The sequence below is a fragment of the Sus scrofa genome, chromosome 10, assembly GCF_054392235.1.
Source record: "Sus scrofa isolate SSC_HxYL_T2T_F1_AM1 chromosome 10, Sscrofa_HxYL_maternal_Yorkshire_Landrace_v2.0, whole genome shotgun sequence".
Classification (NCBI taxonomy): domain Eukaryota; kingdom Metazoa; phylum Chordata; class Mammalia; order Artiodactyla; family Suidae; genus Sus; species Sus scrofa.
The window spans coordinates 18,975,389-18,995,307 of record NC_139392.1 but is presented as its reverse complement, the minus strand read 5'-3'; the positions used below and the strand labels follow the sequence as shown (position 1 = coordinate 18,995,307).

The 19,919-nt window shown below is 39.9% G+C and overlaps 1 protein-coding gene across 21 annotated transcripts in view; it reads right to left on the bottom strand.

Annotated features, from left to right (window-relative positions):
* SDCCAG8 (SHH signaling and ciliogenesis regulator SDCCAG8) overlaps positions 1 to 19,919 on the bottom strand; it is a 247,588-nt gene that overhangs the window by 102,428 nt on the left and 125,241 nt on the right. Inside the window, exon 14 of one of the 21 annotated variants that reach the window (XM_021064182.2) lies at positions 8,856 to 12,049. The exons of the other annotated variants lie outside the window; for them this stretch is intronic. Within the exon in view, the coding sequence (XP_020919841.2) occupies positions 11,851 to 12,049 (199 nt within the window). The 3' untranslated portion in view covers positions 8,856 to 11,850. Of the gene's footprint in view, positions 1 to 8,855; positions 12,050 to 19,919 lie in introns of those variants that run through there. 21 annotated transcript variants of the gene reach the window in all.

Genomic DNA, 19,919 nt, shown 5'->3' with positions numbered 1-19,919 from the left:
TAAACACCTACTCTGCACCAGGCACAGAAGCGTGGGGAGGCATCAGTATACAAGACACAGGCTACAGCCATCTCTCCAAAGTGTTCATGGTCTGGCAAAGAAAAGAGATGCCAAAGAACAACTAAAATGGTAAAGTAAATATTAAAGGGGAGCTAAATTTCCTGCTGTCTTACAGTGGATAGGATGGGAGTTGGGGAGTGGCTAGGCACAGAGAGGGAGGATTCCAGGAAGCTTAAAATATCTGAGGCTTAAAATGAGTAGTAAATGAGCCACATAAAGAATGAGGAGAAGATTGTTACAAGTGAAGTGGACAACTGGTGCAAAGGCCGGGGGTGGGGGAGCGAATCAGGTGCCTCCTGGAAAACTGCAAACAGTATTGGCACGACCAGAGGGTGGAATATGTGTGTTGTGGGGTAGAAGCGAGCAGTTGGTGGAGGGGAGATGGAAGAAAGAGGAGACTGGAGATGTAGGCAGGAGCCAGGACGGGAAGCTATTTTTAAGGACTTCATCCTCAGGGAAAGAGGGAGCCAATGTAGGGTTTCAAGCAGGGGAGTGTTGTGATCACACTCGAGCTTTAGAAAGATCACTCTGGCGGCAGTGCCGGGAACAGATGGGCGAGGGACAACATTAGAAGCAGGGAGAGCACTTATTACTACAGCAATAGCAAGAGCAATTTCTGTCATTGTTTCGTAGATGTTGTAGAAACCCTAGGTAGATACAGAGAGTGAAGAGCCATCAAATGCACATTTCAGGATTTTCAGCCTTCAAAGGTTTTAAGTAGCTTGGAGGTCTCAGACGAACTGAGTGCTTGTATGGATCAGAGTTCCTGGGAGAATGTCGGGCCCGCCTCTATTCTATCTTATGATACTATGAGCTCAATGCTAAAGACTAAAGAATAAGAACAAATATGCTATTGCATGAAATAAATTAGATCATGATTTTGCCTTTGCCTCTTCATATTGTCAAAATATTCATATTTCCACCTCTGAGTTTTCTGTGTAAACTATCACGTCAGTCCATTCTTGTCTTTCCTCTCTGAAAAAATATCAGTTTCCTAATAATCCTTCCGAGGGGTAGCTTCAAATTAGATATCAGTAGGCTCAATATACATTATAATGGCATTTCTGTAACCTGTCGAATCATTGTCAAACTGTAGTGCAATTGATTAAAATGAGTTTCTATTTTATATGCAAAATGTTTTTTAATTTCTAGGAAATTTTTTTTTTTTTTTTTTTTGTCTTCTTAGAGCTGCAGCTGTGGCTTATGGAGGTTCCCAGGCTAGGAGTGGAATTGGAACTGCAGCTGCTGGCCTATACCACAGTCACAGCAATGCCTCATCCAAGCCACATCTGGAACCTACCCCACAGCTCATGGCATTGCTGGATCCTTAACCCAATGAGCGAGGCCAGGGATCGAACCTGTGTCCTCATGGATACTAGTCAGACTCGTTTCCGCTGAGCCACGATGGGAACTCCTAGGATTTATTTTTAAATGGGGAACATGTTGGTTACTTTGTGGCTATTAAATTTATTCAGAAATATGTTATAATAACAAGAGTGACAATTACTAAATACATTTCATGATATCTAATTTCTCAAGTATAACAGAGTAAGTAATGCTTCATTTATCTGGACTGTTTGGAGAGGAGATGTTCCACAAAAGAGGATTTTCCAGGTATTTGGCATATAGAAGCCTGACCATCTGCAGCAGAACTATGTCTAAAATATATTAATTATGTCTCTGCTTCCTTAAGCAAACTACACCAACTGTAACAAACTCTTTGTAGTCCAGGTTCATGATTTGGACTGAGGGAGGCCTGCTTGCTGCTGCATTCCCTCTGCTGGGAAGCTCCTGAGAATCACAGCTCATGGCTGTTATCTTTGGGTGCCTGACTCAGGGACCAGAAATAGCAGGCACTCAATATCATTTGTTGCCTGAAAGGTCTCTGATGTTATTCTAAAGAAACAGAAAGCATACAGAAGCACTGATCGGCTTCTCATAATTGTTTTATTGGTTGTTTTTGCTATGATTTACTGCCACGTTTTTTGTTTTGTTATGTTTCTGGGTTTTTTTTGTGTGTGTGTGTTTTGCTTTCTAGGGCTGCACCCTCAGCATATGGAAGTCCCCAGGCGAGGGGTCGAATCAGAGCTACAGCTGCTGGCCTACACCACAACCACTGCAATGTGGGATCCAAGCCGTGCCTGTGACCTACACTACGGCTCATGGCAATGCCACCTCCCCGACAGAGTGAGGCCAGGGATAAAATCCACATCCTCATTGGTATTAGTCGGGTTCATTTTACTGCTGAGCCACAATGGGAACTCCCAGATTATTTTTTTTAGTATATAAAAGTGATGCTTAGGATAAGTTCCACTGGTCCTACGCAGAAAAGTGCAAGGGCTTTGTGATAGTTATTTACTTCCTGAAAGTACTTTTAAATTTATCTCAGTTTATGGCTATGTGTTAAACGGCTGAATTTACCAGAATTCTAAGTCTGAGGAAGGGGGGAAGTGCTATAATGAAAATGGCTAGGGGGGAGTTTCACTGTTCTGAGAAATTAGGATTGTGGTCTCCTGACTGACCTTGGCTTGATAACAGAAACTTGTGGTCTCCTGACTGACCTTGGCTTGATAACAGAAACAGTTCATTTTTAAAGCTTCATTGAGATCTCTATAACCTCTCCTCACTGTTACACAAAATTCTGGAGCTGAAAAGTACCAGCACTTACAGAACAAAATATTGACCTGAGCCCAAGTTTTCAAATTCTTACTCTAGTATGATTCCCAGTCTTCTAAATAAGAAAACCATGGTTCTTGTCATAGTAATTAGTTCATTTTCTTCATCAAAACATTTTTCCCTTTAGTCATTTTATGATTTAACCTTATTTCTATTTGGCTTGTAATACTTGCTTGTAACTCTTCCTATCTACATCCTTAACTGTTTTCTCTGCTTCAGAAACAGAAAGTGTTTGCTGGATTTTCTTCTTCCTCAAGCCAGTTCTAGGCCATCATCCTTCTCATTCCTATAGCTGCAGAGCTGCCCTTTCTAGTCCTGAAAACCTGCTGTCTTCTTTATTTTAAATCTATATTCAAACTCATTTCTAGAAGTTAGCCTGCCTTGAACTTACCCAAGCCAGTGGAATCTGTGCCCTGAGAAAAGGAATATAAGCAACTAAAATATGTCTAAAACCAATATTGTACTTTGGGCCTTTATCCCTTAGTACATAAGCTCCACTACCAGCTGGGCTGGGCTGGTTATTCTTCTTCTTCCTTTTTTTTTTTTTTTTTTGCTTCGCATCCATGGTATATGGAGGTTCCTAGGCTAGGGGTGGAATCCAAGCTGTAGCTGCCGGCCTACACCACAGCCACAGCAACACCAGATCCAAGCCATGTCTGTGGATCTACACAACTCACAGCAACACTGGATTTTTAACCCACTGAGCAAGGCTAGAGATCGAACCTGCATCCTCATGGATACTAGCCACAAATTTGTTTCCTCTGAGCCACAACAGGAACTCCCTGGGTTGGTTATTCTTGGTACACAAGGAGGGGCGGAGGAAGAGTGCAGACTTTGGTGTCAGCCAGACCTGGCTTCAGAGTCCCAATACCCCCACCTACTAGCTGTGTAGCCTAGGCGAGTCACTTCCTGGATCACTCAGGTTTTTCAAATGTGAAAAGGGGGTTATTAACAGTACATCTCCATATAGAACCACCAGGATATCATATGTAAGATGTACTTACTATAGGGCTGGTACATCATAAGTGCTCACAAATATTAATTGGTAGTGTTATTATTATTTTTTTGGACCTCACCTGTGGCATGTGGACGTTCTGGGGCCAAGGATCCAACCTGAGCCACAGCAGTGACGATGCCAGATCCTCAACCCACTGCGCCACCAGGGAACTCCAATATCATTATTGTTGTTATCATTATTTCCTAAAAGGTGACTGACTACTCAGAGTGTAGCAATCAATATAATTATCTCAAGGACAATCAACCTTGAAGAAAGAATAAAAAATCTCCTCAATTTGCTACCCAGGGGGAGGAGGTGTTGCACAGTGGGAGTGAGCTTGGGCTCTGGACGCACGCTATGGAGGTCCGAACCCTGCCCCCACCATCTGCTAGCCATGTGACATCAGAGAGGACCTTCTGTCTAAAGGCTCATTTTATCATTTAGGAAAATGATATTATCCGAATGTGTGAGATAGCCTATAGAAAGCAACCAGCAACATCCAGCCCAGATCATCATTTGAAAGGTTAGACTCTACCTTCAAATTAATTATTTGGCAAGTTTACTTTCCATCGCTCTTACGATGTAAAGGTGAAGACGGGACAGTAAGCTGTGGAAGAACTTATTGTGACCTGCTGCTGGTAGAGCTAATTGTTCAGCTTCTTTCTCCAGCCGCCTCCTCCTCTCAAAGTGACAGTTCCTCAGAAAAAATCTAATCCAAGTTAGTCCTGGCTACTGGCTTCAAACTTTTTACAAAAGCTGACGGGATTTTATTATTTGCATAGAATGATTCCAGTTATTGTAGAAATAGACTTTAGGGTTCATGACTGCATCTACACTGCGTTTTGTGGAAAAGCCAGGAAGACTGACGAACGAGAGGTCTACGGCTACCTCACATGTGGCTACCAAGCATTTGAAATGTGGCTGGATTGAAGTGAGCTGTGCCACGAGTAGGAGAAATACCTATGGGACTGCTGTGAAGAATGAGAAAAAATGTATCTGATTAATGTATATTGATCACATGATGGAATGATACTTTTTTCCCCATACACTGGGTTAAATATACTGTTATTAAAATGAATTTCATCTGTGTCTTTTGACCTTTCTAAACATGACTATTTGAAAATTGTAAATTAAGTGCATGGCTTGCATTTCATGGCTCCCATTGTAGTTCTACCGGACAGCGCTTTTTTGAGCCTAACTCCTTTTCTCCTTCTGTAAAGCAAAGCATGGTTTGTAATCCTGATGTTCCACAGACGAAAATAACTATGTTGTCAAATGCTGCTACGTTACGTACTTTATGAAGATAGAAAATCTCAAAATTTTTATAAAAAGCAAAAACTATTAAAATCATATTGACTACACTAATAAGTTTCTTCTTTCTTATTTCATAATACTTTAGTAATATTTAATATATAAATAAATCTCTTATTTTTAATAGTAAAATATTTAATAAATTAATACATTTCTTATTAAATATTATTTAATAAGAGAATGTTTAATATGTTAATAATAAATCATTTATTTAATATATTAATAAATTTCACCATTACTTGAAAGGAGAAACAAAGACAAATTCTGATAGAAAACAAAGAATAGCTAAACCTAAAGAAGTCACCCTATTATACAAATGCAACCATACAGAGTCTTTTCTTTTTTTTTTTTTTTTGGCAAATCAGATTTGGTTTGAAGCAGCTCCCCAAATACATATTCATATTTAAAATTAAATTACGAAGCATATTAAAAATTATTCCATACAGCCAAGCTGGCAAATTATAGAAAAATGTCCAGTTACGTACATGGATTACAGACTCCTAATAAGTTAATGTGCATATAATTGAAAATGTTTTATCATTTAATAGTCTTTCTGTAATTGTTAAATGGGAAATAGCAGATTCTCTAGGAGATCCCTGCCCCCCCCACAGATTTATTTCCTGAATCTTCAGCCATCAGCCTCCTATCATTCATTCATTACTTGTTTCTAGTAAGAAACGAATGGTTTCAAAGTCTATCAAGAGTATTAGTTAGTCAATCAATCTGTCAGCCAATTTCATAAACTATCCTCCTGCCTGGCGAGTTAATCTGATGCCTTTGTAGTTTTCACTTATTGCAAAACATTATCTGCTCTTCATGGAATACAAATAAGCCACTGGATGGTTTCAAACCTCTATAAACGTTGGTGGAATTTATTTGCTGGAAGAAGTACAATTCAAGAATCCGGAAAGGAGAGTGGGAAAACCAGGACCACACAGAGTAAACCCTCAAGAGAATCACAGTTGTAATCACTATCATCACACGGTCATTTCTAGAAAATAGCACTTGAAATACTTATAAATGATAGGCACCTTCGAGTGTATTTACAGAAACAATAACACCTTACCAGTGCTAAACTTCTCAACTTCCGGATATTACTGCCCACGAGTTGTGGTGTTTCTTCAGGATACAGGAAAGGACACACAACAAGGGGGGGAATAGCAGTGGGCCAGGAGCTGAAGGAGAATAAAGTCTACTGCAGAGTTTGACTTGGGGTCCCACTCTTTAAGTCTGCATCGATGATTCATAGCAGAAGATGGTTTAAAATAATTGATGCCCCAAAGTGCCTATAATATTTTATTCTATAAAATCTTACTCTAAGAGCCAAGCTTTGAAAGGTGCCTCGTTATTTCAACGTCAAATTTATTTTCCAGAACTGTTAACATAGAAAGGCAAGGTTGGAACAGGAGATACGGAAGAACTTCCTGTAAGGTGACCCTGGCACCTCTAGCTGATGTTCAAGTTACCGGCCAGAGATGTTGCTCCCTCTTTCTTCCACGTTAGAACACCGACGACACCTAAAGGGGGAGTTACTGACCTCCCTCTTCCCTTCGTGAATCAAAGTAAAACGGGAGGTGGGGCAAAGAGTGAAGTTCCAGAGTCACTGGTGAGATAAGGAGACAAATAATTCCCATGTGATAATTCTGTTTTCCTACCACAAAGTAATTTAGATTGTTTTGTATATTCCCCAGTACCGGACTCCTGGGAGCTATGTGGAGGAATCAGGTGTTTTTTTTTTTTTTTTTCTTTTCTTTTCTTTTCTTTCTTTTTTTACTAGAAAAGTTTCCCTAAGTCACATAAATGTGGGAAATACTGAAAACCAAAGTCTGTGTTCTGGAGCCTGCCTTACGGCCGAGGCTTGAACCCCAACTCCACCACTTGATGGCGCTGTGACTTTGGTCAAAGTATTAACCTAGACACCTCAGTTTTCTTATCTGTAAAACGGGGCTCATGGCAGAATCTACCTGGAAGGGTTCCATGGAGACTGAGTTAATGTGGGTAATGTGTTCTCATGGAGGAGACTGTGTGTCCCGAGAGCTCTCTTTACCACCACTCCCACCCAGGAGGAGTATTCTGAGGAGAGGGTAATTGTTGTTTATAGGTTAAACCTCTGCTTTTCTTGCTTTAAGAACTGGGAGCACGGACCTGAGTCCAAAAAGAAAATTATTTTCTCTTGAGAGTTCTCTTGTTGGTTAAGGATCTGGGGTTGTCACTGCAGCGGCTTGGGTGGGTCTTTGCTGTGGCAGGAGTTGATCCTTGGCCTGGGAACTTCCACCTGCCGTGGGTGTGGCCAAAGAAAGAAACAAAGAAAATTATTTTCCCCTTTGGCAACAGGTTGTAGGAGATTTCTACAGACAGATTTTAATGAGCTTTTTCAGACAAGTCATACTGTCCATGAGTACAAAGGAGTAAGCACTAGAACGCAGGAGAAAGCACTAGACCAAGAGCAAGGAGATGGAAGCTCTTCTTTCAGCTTCTGCTAAATGACTGTTGACCTTGGGCAAAGCACTGAGATTCTCCGCATCTCGGTTCTCACATATTATAATGAGTCATTATCATGAGTAATTACCTCATCACTTCAGTCTTTTAAGATGATCTTGAGGTAAAGAAAGTTTATGACTCTAACTGTAGTGTTTCCTAGATTTTGCATACATGCACGCACAAAGTATGTAGTTACATAAACCTTGTCCACTAGGTTGTAGGATACCTGTAAAGAAGGCGCATGCTCTCTTCATTTAACAATTTTACAGTGCCTAAATATTCCCCAAGTACCTGGAATAGAACATGCACTCAGTAAATGCTTCATGAATGCCTATTTAATAGCAATCCACCCTTTAGCCCTTCATTCAAAAAGCAAACTGAAGACCCCTATGATGTAAGATGCTAAACTGAGTACAAGTAAGTTTCACATTTCTGGAAAGCTATTAGTTCTGCCTACAAAGAACCTGCAATTTAATTTGCAGTACGAATATCAAATGATGACACTAATTGTTGCAGTTTCCTTTACTACCTTCCAACCCGGACCCCAAAATTCAAGTGAGTTTTATGGTATTATTTTAAACAGCGGCACCATGCTAGCAGCATTACTATACAAAGGTACTAACTATGATGTAAGAGATGGCAAAATCATTACATTATAATTAAAGCAAGTATGTTCTAATCAAGTATATGTAAAACTTTAGAATAGCTATTAGATGAAATCTTAATGAGTTGAAGGAAAGAAGCACATTTTAGAGCTGATTTTTAAAAACAGGTTATCAGTTCCCCTTTATTAGAAGAAATCACTATTTCCCCTTCGAAGGAATCGTTACATTTAGCCTCATCCAGTCTTTAAAAAAAGTGACCAAGAGTGTTGATCTCCACAAACACTATAGGTGTAAATCACCATCTTCTGTAACGGCTCATCGAATTTCAGTTCTTTCTCTTTACTGACAAAAGCATGCCACGGATCCCGGACATTTTCGCTAAAATCAGAATGCCCTAATCAAATGTGATGGAATCTATTTGATCCAGGCTGCTCTGAGATGGGGAATATGAACACAGTGCTCACTGAATTGCCTCTGAATATTTAATCTTTGGGAGAAGTGTGCAGAAGTTCTTGTGGAGAGATTACTAGATCTTTAAAATCCAAAAACAATGGTGCATTTTCATTGTTTTTCCTGCTGATTGCTTTATAACCGCCTCTCCTCTACTGACATCTTTTTATCAGTCATGTAACAACGCAGGAACTTTTCAAGAACAAGAGTGGCAGACAAGGGCCCACGTAAATGACATGCAAGATGTGACCAGAGAGATGATGAGCAAAGACGTCTTTAGTTCACAGAGAGAAAGTTTAATTTTCATATGCCTGAGAAAACAAGAAAGTCCTCCTTCTTAGCCCCACTGTGTACTGTTCCCCTTGTAAATGATATGTAGTTTGCAGGTGTCCGCCTGAAGGCAGGTCACTGAAAGTCAATGAAAATCAGGGCAACCTCAGCAACAGAAATTAACCCGCAGATCGGGGCAGGCAAATGTGTATTTCAGAGAACATTATTCCAACTGGAACAACCAAACTGGACTTCACGAAATGAACAGAGACTTAAAACAACAAAAGCAACCAACGGCATCTATTTTAACATTGCAAATTTCTTAGATATTACAGATGTCACCCAACAGTGCGTGCATTTGCTTCCCATATGTGAACAAAACTGAGGCATCACAAGATAAATTTGAATGGAATGTTAATCTTCACTTTAAATTTTTTTCTTTTCCGAGCTGACGACACAATTTTAGTATTATCATAACGGAGCTTCTGGCTGGAGAAAAAAATTAAATTAATGGATGGATAAAAAAGCTCAGAAACTTAGAAAAAAATAAACAACTTTCAAATATCTATACTTGATGGTGTCAAGAGCCAAGATGAATGTATTTCAATTGCAACTTCCAAACTAAACTCACAAATTACTACCATTATGCTAAGTGTTAGCTACCCCACTGTGCAGTTTTGCTTTGTGAATTTTTACCTTCCTCTATGAACACTTTTAGCCACTGATCGCACAGCCTTTCAATGTTTTCTGCCTTTTCCTTTAAATAAACTGGCTCTGGCTCCTTCCATCTGGTTCCCCTTCCGTCAGCAACCCTGCACCTGTTCACACCTCCTCTCCTGTTGGATTCCACTGAACATTTCCTCCTCTGCCAGGGCTATTCTGGCACTCGCAACCTTTCTGTCATTCAATCCATCTGTCAGAAGTGAACTTTGTTTACCGCAAGCTTCTGCTTTCTTCTTCAAGAAGCAAAGCCCCTCAAGGTCATTGTCAAATGAACTGTCGGCATGGATTTAAATCCTCTACCGCTAACCAGCAGAAGACGAAGTTCTGTTGTGTAATGTGCTTGTGAAAATTACTTTTGGGTTTGGGAAGACAATAATTTGGAGTCAAAGTAGTAAGACATGGTGTTTTAATGATCATTTGTAAAACCAGACAGCTGATATGTATTTCCTTCATGTGTGTCTGCACTTCTTATTATATCGAGTATGAACTATATGTATAAGAAGCAAAATAAAAGTTTTAAAGTGAAATCAAAATATCATAAACAAGTTTACACTAAGTAAAAATTGCTTCATACTGTATAGCATTAACTTGAGGAATAAATATTTTCACTAATGAACTAGCCAAGGGAAAGAGTATTCCAATTAAGACATTTTACACTGAAGTACTTAAAATGTACAAATATGTACCATTTCAATTATAAGCTATATATTAACACACAGCTCCGTTCTTGCTTTGAAAACCTTAATCCATGATACACAAATCAATTCACGTGTATTTTAAATTCCATCATGTAAAAAATAAACAGCTCTGTATAATACTCAAATACATGCTGCCGAACAAACATAATCTATTTGAAGAAATGTAGCTTGTATCAATAGGCCAGTTTTGTGAAAGAAATAAACTCAGAAATTTGGTGAAAATGATGGTCTCGGTTAAATTTATTCTGTGTCATCTACAGCTATCAATTACTTACCCTCCCTTAATAAATCGGACATGAAATCACTTGATGTTGAATTATTTACCAGTATTTAGACACTCATATTTCTTAGGAAAAAGGCAGACCAATGTCTCAACTCAAATTTCTTATAAGAAAAAGAAAGATCACTTTTGAGGACAAAACGTATTTTAACCAAAGCACTGTTACAAATGTGAAACTAAAAGGCACTTTGTTCATAACGTTGCTTTTATGATTTGCAAGAATTACCCCTTGATTTAATCTTTTTTGCATGTGCTTCCATAAAGCAAAATTAATCAAGTCTGTAAAATTTCTTAAATTCTTTTTAGAAAAGATAAAAATTTAAACTCTTCATTTTATTGACATAAAATTGAAAGTAGGTTTTATTAATAAAAAGTCTAAAAACATGTAATTTAAAATTAGAAACTTAAAGCTTTAAAGATTAAAAATAATTTATATAGAAGACTTTATCAGAGCAATTTTTCAGACATTTTAAGAAAATTATAATACTAAATATAAAAGTAAAAATAAAACCAAAAAGAGGACAGCTTAAAACGCAAGAGCAGAGACCTTCTTTTTCAGCTCTAATTTCAATTTTATTACTAATCTCCAAAATACTCTATATCCTACAAATCACTCTTATGAATGCACATAATGCAATTTAATATATGGATTTTGAACTCAAAATACGAATTCTAAGAGGTGCTTTCTCTTTCAACTTCCTAAAACACAATTTCTAAATAATTTCTTTTTATGTGGAGAAAATTTCAAAAGGAGTACCTAATTTACCCAGCACGTTTGTTAACACTGCTCTGGGTAATTTTCCCTTCAGAGTGATCTGTGCTTGATGGTAGTTTGGTTACCTGGATCCCTGCTTTTGAAGACCCTAAAAAGAATACAGGTAACTTGATCACTTCTGTGGTCTGATTTGCTGCTGTACAGAAGAAAGAAGTTTAACAAAATGCTGGTTTAACAGAGGCTGCTTGAAGTACCGTGAAGGTAATTCTTCATTCTTAGCAAACTGCCTTTGAAAACACACTAGTAGGTTTGTTTGGGAAAATTTATTTAATAGGAACATAAACAAATAAAACCCACTCCGTTTAACATCACTTATAGTCACACACAGATGCATGAATGTACACACACACACACACACACACACACACACACACACACACACACACTTTCCCCGTCCATAAATACGTAAGAAAAAGAACAGGGAAATGATACGATGATTAATTTGACAAATGGGCTAATTTAAGGAATTCAAAGAATACTGTTAAGGTTAATTTGCCTAATGTGCAAGATGCTTATTTTGTCTTTTAAACAGATACACTAGGAAGAAGTTTGAGATAGTTTGATACTAACACCTGAAACATAAATTTTACCGAAAAAAATAAAAAAGGCATTGAGGCGATGCTGCCAGGTTGCAGTAGAGAACCAGGAAAGCCGATTCTAAGGGTGCTGCCAGGTAAAGACCAAGAGCTGGTGTCGTTCGTGTTCTTTCTCCCATCAGTTTTCCTAAAACAGCACATGGAAGGAGGATGGAAGATAAAGTACGTACACTCCTTAATCAAGAACTGGTCTGAATTTATTGACATTCCGAGGGAGACTCATATTTCTGCTTTTTCTTAGAATTGAAAATGATGAAAATGCTATTATTTTTTTCTCTGGTTTATTGATTTTTTTCCTGCCTAAGTCTTTTAACAACAGAGGATATTCATTCTTCCACCCCCTTCCTCAGTTACCTTAAGGCAAGACCTTCTTTCAGATGTGGAAATATCTGCAGGACTGCAGGACAAAGAACTGAGATATTTTCATAGAGTGGATCAAGGGGGAAAAATGGATTTGAGAGATTCTGTTGAGAGTAAGAAGAGACTAGATGACAACTTTAAAACTGCCACAATCATTTACTAATGTGCTGCTATATCAAATAAGTCTAATTTTTTGACAGCACCAAATTAGATTTATTGCAGAAACTGCTGCATAAATAGCATATGGCTATGTTATACCACCTATTTCAAATCCTGGTAATGTGCCCCCCTCCCCCTTCAAAATGAATAAATTGAGCCAAGCTAAAAGCCTTCTGCAAAAAAAAAAAAAAAAAAAAAAAAAAGAAAGAAAGAAAGAAATATACCAGTTCAAAAACAGATGTAGGTGATCTGGATTTCTTTGTTAGAGTAGTTGTTTTAGCACAAATGCCCCACTTTTATATTTAAAAAACCATGACTCCTTAATAAGTTATTAAATATATCAGGTCAGTTTTCTATTTCATTTCTTTCAAAATGACTTAATTTGTTTTAAGGTTTTAGGTTCTGAATTATGCTTACATTTTGATGTTCGATCCACAGTTACACAGGGGAAAAAAAAAGATGGGCAAGTAGCTTTGAGTCAAATATGGATCAGCTCAGGTTATGAGACATTATTAAGCACAAACCCATGTAGCTCTGAGTCAAATAGGGCTTGAGTCAGGTGATGAGAAATTACTAAGCACAAACGCGCGTGTATCGTGGGGCTGCTTTTGGTTTTCACGTGTGAAAGATATATGTGGTAGAAATCATATCAAAAAGTCTTCTCTAATTTTAACTAGAGCCTCGACACAGCAAACTCTCTGATGCACAAAATATATTAAGTGATCGATCCACGTGCCACACGACACACACTAGGAGGGCAGAAACGTACAAACAGCAAAAATCAAAGTTCCCTGAAGCTGGGATGGAAGACTCACTCACACGGTGCTGAGATGGACAATTCTTCCTTTCTCAATCTCTGCCCTGACACCCGCCCCACCCCCAACCGTGATACAAGTCAACTCCATTTTTCTTTTTCAACAAAAAGTTGCAGCTCTTCCTTAGATGGGAAAGACGTTGCAAGGTCTTATCTCAGACCAATGGGCACACCACTGCAAACATCATGGCACTCGGCTACCCCGCAGACTCCCTCTCTGTGGTCAGTCTTCCCAGCTGCCCTATCTGTTACTGTCTGATTAGTTCTGCTAAGGAGCCCCTCCCCTGCCAGCTTTCGGTGCCATCTGTTCTACACAAGATGGCTGCTGCCCAGCAACCTCGCACTGCCCTCCTACCTGGCACCCGGCTACCATCCTTACCCCAAAGTGCTAACACAGGTTCTCACTGCTGGCAGAGTCAGGATTTCATTACTACTACTTTGACAAGTGCAGGGTTGTTTGTAATTTCTCTTTTATCCTGATTTTGATTGTACAACCACCTCCCACTGATTCAGTTTGCTTCAGTTTTGTTGCTCACAGATTTTACTCTCCACATTAATCTCCCTCTGGCATGTTACTGCATCTGTTCCCTTTTTTATTATTAATTTTCAAATTCCCACCATTTTTGACAAAAAGGAGGTAATCTACACTCGGTTTCTGCCCATTTCATTTTCTTTAATTTGGAAGATAAGTATGAAAGCATGCCAAAGAAGTTAATTCTCCGTTAACAGTTTATTTTCTGGCATCCCTAAGCCTTTGTAGATGAAAAACAGATAGGAATCAATGTTGACTGAATCACAACAACATAGTCGCAGCCATTCCTGAATTTAATGAAAAGCAAACATATGAAACAGCACCTAAAAAGTTTATTAGTTACAGGAGTTGTCTCATGCTGTCATTCTTTCTTCCACTTTTAACAGATAATTCTTTGTGCAAATTAGTCTGAGTGTGGGAGCTGAGTTTGGGTTCATCTGTGGTTCTGACATGAGCTTTATTTTCACTGCAGATGAATTTTATTATTCCTTAATATAACTATCCTCTTTCCTCAACCCAGACATTGATGATTAATTCAACAGCGAATGATTGTGAATAAATGCCTTATTTCAGGAATAGGCTAAGAGAGAAGTGCATCAGTGTGACAAAGAGAGCTTAAAGAGCCCCTAGGTTGCAAAGCTGCTTCCATTAGATCTTGGTTTAACGAATAGTCAATGTCAGGAATGGCAAGATGGTTTTCCTCTGAAGACTAAGAGGGCTATTTAAGATTTAGAAAATAGGAAGTCATAAATTTAACAATATACTCTCTTTGTGTCCCTAATTTGTCAACGCTACCACCTTGCCAAAATGGACTTGAGTAATTTGATCATGTCTCAATTGCCCTAATGTTTTCTAGATTGAGCAATGCATTGTGCCTGATAATTAATTTAATTTACATGAATTTATATTAATAGCGCTGGAGTCCCTGACTAGATGAGCAACACCTCAGATTTACAGAACCCTGAATGAGTTTAAATGATTTTCACACTCATATACGGCCTCATAAAATCACAGTTAAGATCGGTAGGAAATAAAGTGCAGTAAGAGATTTGTCCCTAGGTGACAGAAGATAATCACAAACAGAAGTATGCCCCGTCACGTGAACTGCGCTTCAGCTTTGCTATTAGAAAATGGAAAATCTCGAATACTGCTAAAACCCACTGCACGGCCCTGTCTTGAACGCCCCCAACCTCCATCTCTTTATACCAAAATTGACTTGTTGCTTTATTTCATATACTTATTTTGGGGGTAGAGCTATATATTTGTGTGTTTATAACTAGTCCCTCAACATAGGGTACCTTCTTTTGGGAAATCCCTGGTTAGCAACAGACTTCTTGGAGACAGACCTACATAGGCATCAGAGGGGTAAGTTACACCGACACTGGTCCTGCCCGCCCCCCCGCTGCCGCCCCCCCCCCCCCCCGCCCCAGGAATCCCTGTGATGCTCTCTCTGTGCCCCCCTCCCCACGGCTTGGTCAGGACAGGAGACACTCAGCTCTCCTGCAGGTGACCTGCGCTCGCTGGGGAGAGGCTATGCAAAGCCAAAGTGCGGCAGCCTTCCCTCAGCTGGGCATCGGCTTTAGGGGCTGCTCCCAAATACTCTCTGACTCCTTGGGCACCCACTCTGAGTTCCTGAGTTCAGGGAACTGTGTCCTTTGCTCAGCTGATCTAATAGAGCAGTAGACGAATCCAAGTTTGTTTACTTGAATTGGGCCCTTGGTCTTCCATGGGACATGGCCTGGGCCGGGCATGGGAGAGACTGGCTATTCCCCAGCGCTCTTCTTTTCTCAGGATCCTTCAAAGGAGCTTTGATTCCAGGACTTAACAGCCACGGAATCACTGTGTCATCTACTTGTGGGTATCAGGGAAACATCACATTACAAGAGAGTAATGCCTAAGTATTGGCCTGACCCACATACCCAGTTCAGAAGAAATAAAACATCCTTCAGTTAATGACGTTTATACTTCTTTTGCCTTAAATTAGTACTGGAAAGCAGAGCTTTCCTGCAGAAAAATATCGAGACTTAGGGCTACTAGGATAACAATTCTGCTCTTGCTTTTTTTTCTCCTCCTATTTTCATTGAACTTGATGTTCATTGTTGTTGAGTCAGGCGAGCCGGTGTGGGCCATACTTTCTCAGTTTCCTCTGGGCTTCTTCAGAAAATGAGTTGGCAGCCGCCGCCACCATGCTCCAGGCTGTGGGCCTGTGTGGCAGGGAGAAGAGTACCTCCCCAGCGTGGATTGTCATGGCACACACGTTCGGGCTTCACAGCCTGAGAGGAGCGAGCCAGGGAACATTAAGCAGAACCTGCAGAGATACACTCTCTGGCAGCCTTGGACTCTATAACCTCTCCCGCCCCGGGCCACGCCGAGACCGGGGTGCTGAGTCGGTCAAACAGGTGGAGAGGAGCGGGCTCGGGCACCGTGGTGTCCATGAGGGCAAAAGGAAGTGTCTTTCCTTTCCTGGCTCTCTGACAGCCTGTTCCCCCTGATCCTGGTGGCGGGGGGAGGAAAAGAGGACACAATTTAAAACGGTACCAAGGCCGTCTATTTCAGGACTTGAAGATGTTGGTGGCACATATATCCATTTAAAATTATTTTTGACACGTTCTCGGCTTAATTTATTCATGAAAGGAGTATAAGGAAAAAAAATGAGCTTAACTTTTAAATGGAAACTTCAGGCTAAAAATTCTTCAATAATTTGGGGGGGAAAAAAAAGGAGATAATGGTTCACGATGGGATAGCAAGAACGCATATAAATGGTATGTCGTCCCCTTCAAACGAGGAGATGCTGAAAGCTTGGCCTTTTGACCTGAGCTAAGTGTCACCTGCAGATGAAGGCAGTTCCTTCTGACTTTCCACCAACAGTGCAGAGGAGAGGCGCCTTTATCCAGCATTGGCAGAGATCTTGCCAAACTGCCTGCTGCCGAACTTGGTGCTCGAGACACAGAGATGAAAAAGGCCTGCTTCCTGGCCCATGAACTGAGAATCTACAGTCCAAAAAGTATTTCTGTTTAGCTTTGAAAGACATTTTTACGCTCATTTGTGAAGATGCGTTTCGGAGCACAGGTTCTGGAGTCTGACGGGCCCAGTTCAAACCCTGCTGCTTCTATTCTCCCTGCACTGGGAAACTTCTCGCTTCACCTTTCCAAGACTGTTTCCCTGGGCTGTTGTTTTGACTGAGAAAGCAGGGTGTCTCAAAATTTTTGTGTAAAATACCTTTAAAAAAAAAAAAATCTTGTGCAAAGCATTAGCTTTGTAAGATGAAAAAGAATTACTGGAAAAATCAAAAAAAATGTTAAAGATACAAAAAAAGCCCACTGATCATATACTTGGACTTGGGGGCAATTTAAGATAGATAAAAAAAACTTTCCAGGGAGTTCCTGTCGTGGCTCAGTGGTAACAAACCCAACTAGGATCCATGAGGATGTGGGTTTGATCCCGGGCCTCACTCAGTGAGCTAAGCATCCGGCATTGCTGTGAGCTGTGCTGTAGGTCCCAGATGTGGCTCAGATCCTGCGTTGCTGTGGCTGTGGCGCAGGCCGGCAGCTATAGCTTCAATTCAACCCCGAGCCAGGGAACTTCCATGTGCTGTGGGTGTGGCCCTAAAAGTAAAATAAATCAATAAACAAACAAAGTTTCCAAACACTCAACTTTCGTATATCTCTTGCTACAGAGTGGTAACATACAGCCACCATGGACCACACTTGCTATAGCACGGCTGCAGGAAACCAGGCACAGTGCTTGGCATGCATCAGAAATTCATCTATGCATCCTTTACTTCCTCCTTTTTGTATTTTGAGAGTTCTCTAAATAAAAACCACAAAGCAACCCTGGAAAGAATTAATCATGCCCCCTTTGACTTGATAACATGTTGACAATGGAACATATCACTCTCGCACCAACATGACCAGAGAGGTACTTTTCTCTCCACTTCTTTCCACTTCAAATCACTCCTTAGTCAAAGGAAAAATCAAGAATTGTCAAAAAGACAGCAGAGGCAACAGAGGGGACATTTGCTGTTTTATTTACCCAGAATCCCTGACATTCTTCCCCTAATAAGAGCCTCCCCCCTTTATGAGTATAACACTCTTCTCTTACTTTTGGGGTTCTGCTGAGGCTGCCAGTCACAATACCCAAAAAGGTGTGTGTGCACAAGATTCAGTTTTGAAATATGGACTGAAGGCCTTGAATTGGAAGTGGAGGAGCTAAGAAGTCACACTGTTATAGTCTGAAATCAAGGGCATCTCTTTGATCTTTAGTTCAGACTAAAGGATGTGGCTCCATGCGTGGAAGAACAGGAAAGAATGAGCCAACATTTAGAAAGTGGGGGCTCACAACTGGCAGAAGATGACTGCACACTGGTGCTGCCTTGAGTCCCTGGTCCAAGAAAGCCCAAGGTCCCAGCCACACCTGGGTCGTACATGGTCTCATTAATAAACAAATCAATTTCCCCTTTGGGGGATTTCTATTACCTAAACCAAAGAGGCCTGGTTCATACTGGTCATCAGAGAGGTCAGATCAGTCAAATTCAAGAATGTACTTAACAATACTTACTACCTGGAAGCTAAATGCTCTGGAATTCGAGCCTTTCTCATCTCTCCCCAAGTAAAGCCCCCATCACAATCAGATAACCAGGTAACTCCTCTCTCCTCCTCCCTGCTTTCAAAAAGATACAAATATGAGGGAGCATGACAATAGGAGAAAAAAGAATGTATACATGTATGTGTAACTGGGTCACCATGCTGTACAGTAGGAAAAAAAATAATGTATTGGGGAAATAAAAAGAAAATTTAAAAAAAAGATACAAATAGTAGAGTTCACGTTGCTGTGTCTGGATAAGGTCAAATCCTCCCATCTGGTCATAGATTTTTTTTTTTAATTTAATTTTTTTTTCCGTTGTACAGCATGGGGACCAAGTTACACTTACGTGTATACATTTTTTTTTCCCCACCCTTTGTTCTGTTGCAATATAAATATCTAGACGTAGTTCTCAATGCTACTCAGCAGGATCTCCTTGTAAATCCATTCCAAGTTGTATCCAATAACCCCAAGCTCCCGATCCCTCCCATTCCCTCCCTCCCATTTTATGGACCTCGTTTAGGTCCCTGCTCTGAGAAGTTCTTTGAAGTACGTATCGTGAAAAACATTACTTATCTAAAAGTGGAAATACACATTGTAAAGGTAGCTCTCCTGACAGAAGCTGGACCCTGCAGATTTAATGGCAGGTTGGCCTCCCTTTTGCATTTTGTGCAATTCAGTTTCTTAATTCTTTGGGAAATAATGGAAAACTTCCTATACTCATCCCCCTCCAGATCAGATCTGAGTAAAAGATAGGATTCAAAAGAATGTGTTTCAATTCACGTATGATAAGTATGGAGAAGAGGGTCTGCCTCGATAACAGTTAATGACAATTACATAAACATTCAGAAAGGGTTGTTTTAATAGCAATATCATAAAGTAATCTGCCCATATGTAAATGCTAGTCTTGTGAGAGAGAGTTAAATCCTGTAGCTTTTTAAACAGGTTTGGACATGCCAAAAACAAATATAAAGGAATTTCCACTTTTTTTTTTTTAATAAAAGCCTCTCTTTCTTCTTGAGTAAAAAAGAAGTGAAGAAGGAGAATGATAGTGGTATTATAATACGTTAAATGACTAACACAAATGATGAGCCAAAAAGGACACTTTCTTAGGAAAAACACAAGCCAAGACTACAATTCATTGACAGGCATTTCTGTCAGTGCATAAAGGAGCAGCTAACACTTATCTCTATTATAAATTTATGTTACTGGTTTTCTCGGTTGTCTTTCAGGAACAATTGCATTAATCTATTTCCCTACTAATTCCCATAGAATTACAGCCTGATGGATAACAGTATAGGCTTTGCAGGCAAATTGCTGGGTTTCAAATACATATCAGCTGTGTGACCTTAGATGAATCATTTCACTTCTTTGTGCCTTTGTTGCATCAGCTGCAAACCAGAGAAACAACAGTCTGTACATTACAGGGCTATTGGGAGGGCGAAATTAAAGGCGCTCAGCTCAGTTCCCTCCCGGAACAGAGTCCAAGCTCAGTCAGTGATGGCCACTGACTTGCCTTTAGCTACTACCTCTCCTAGTATTTCTTTACAA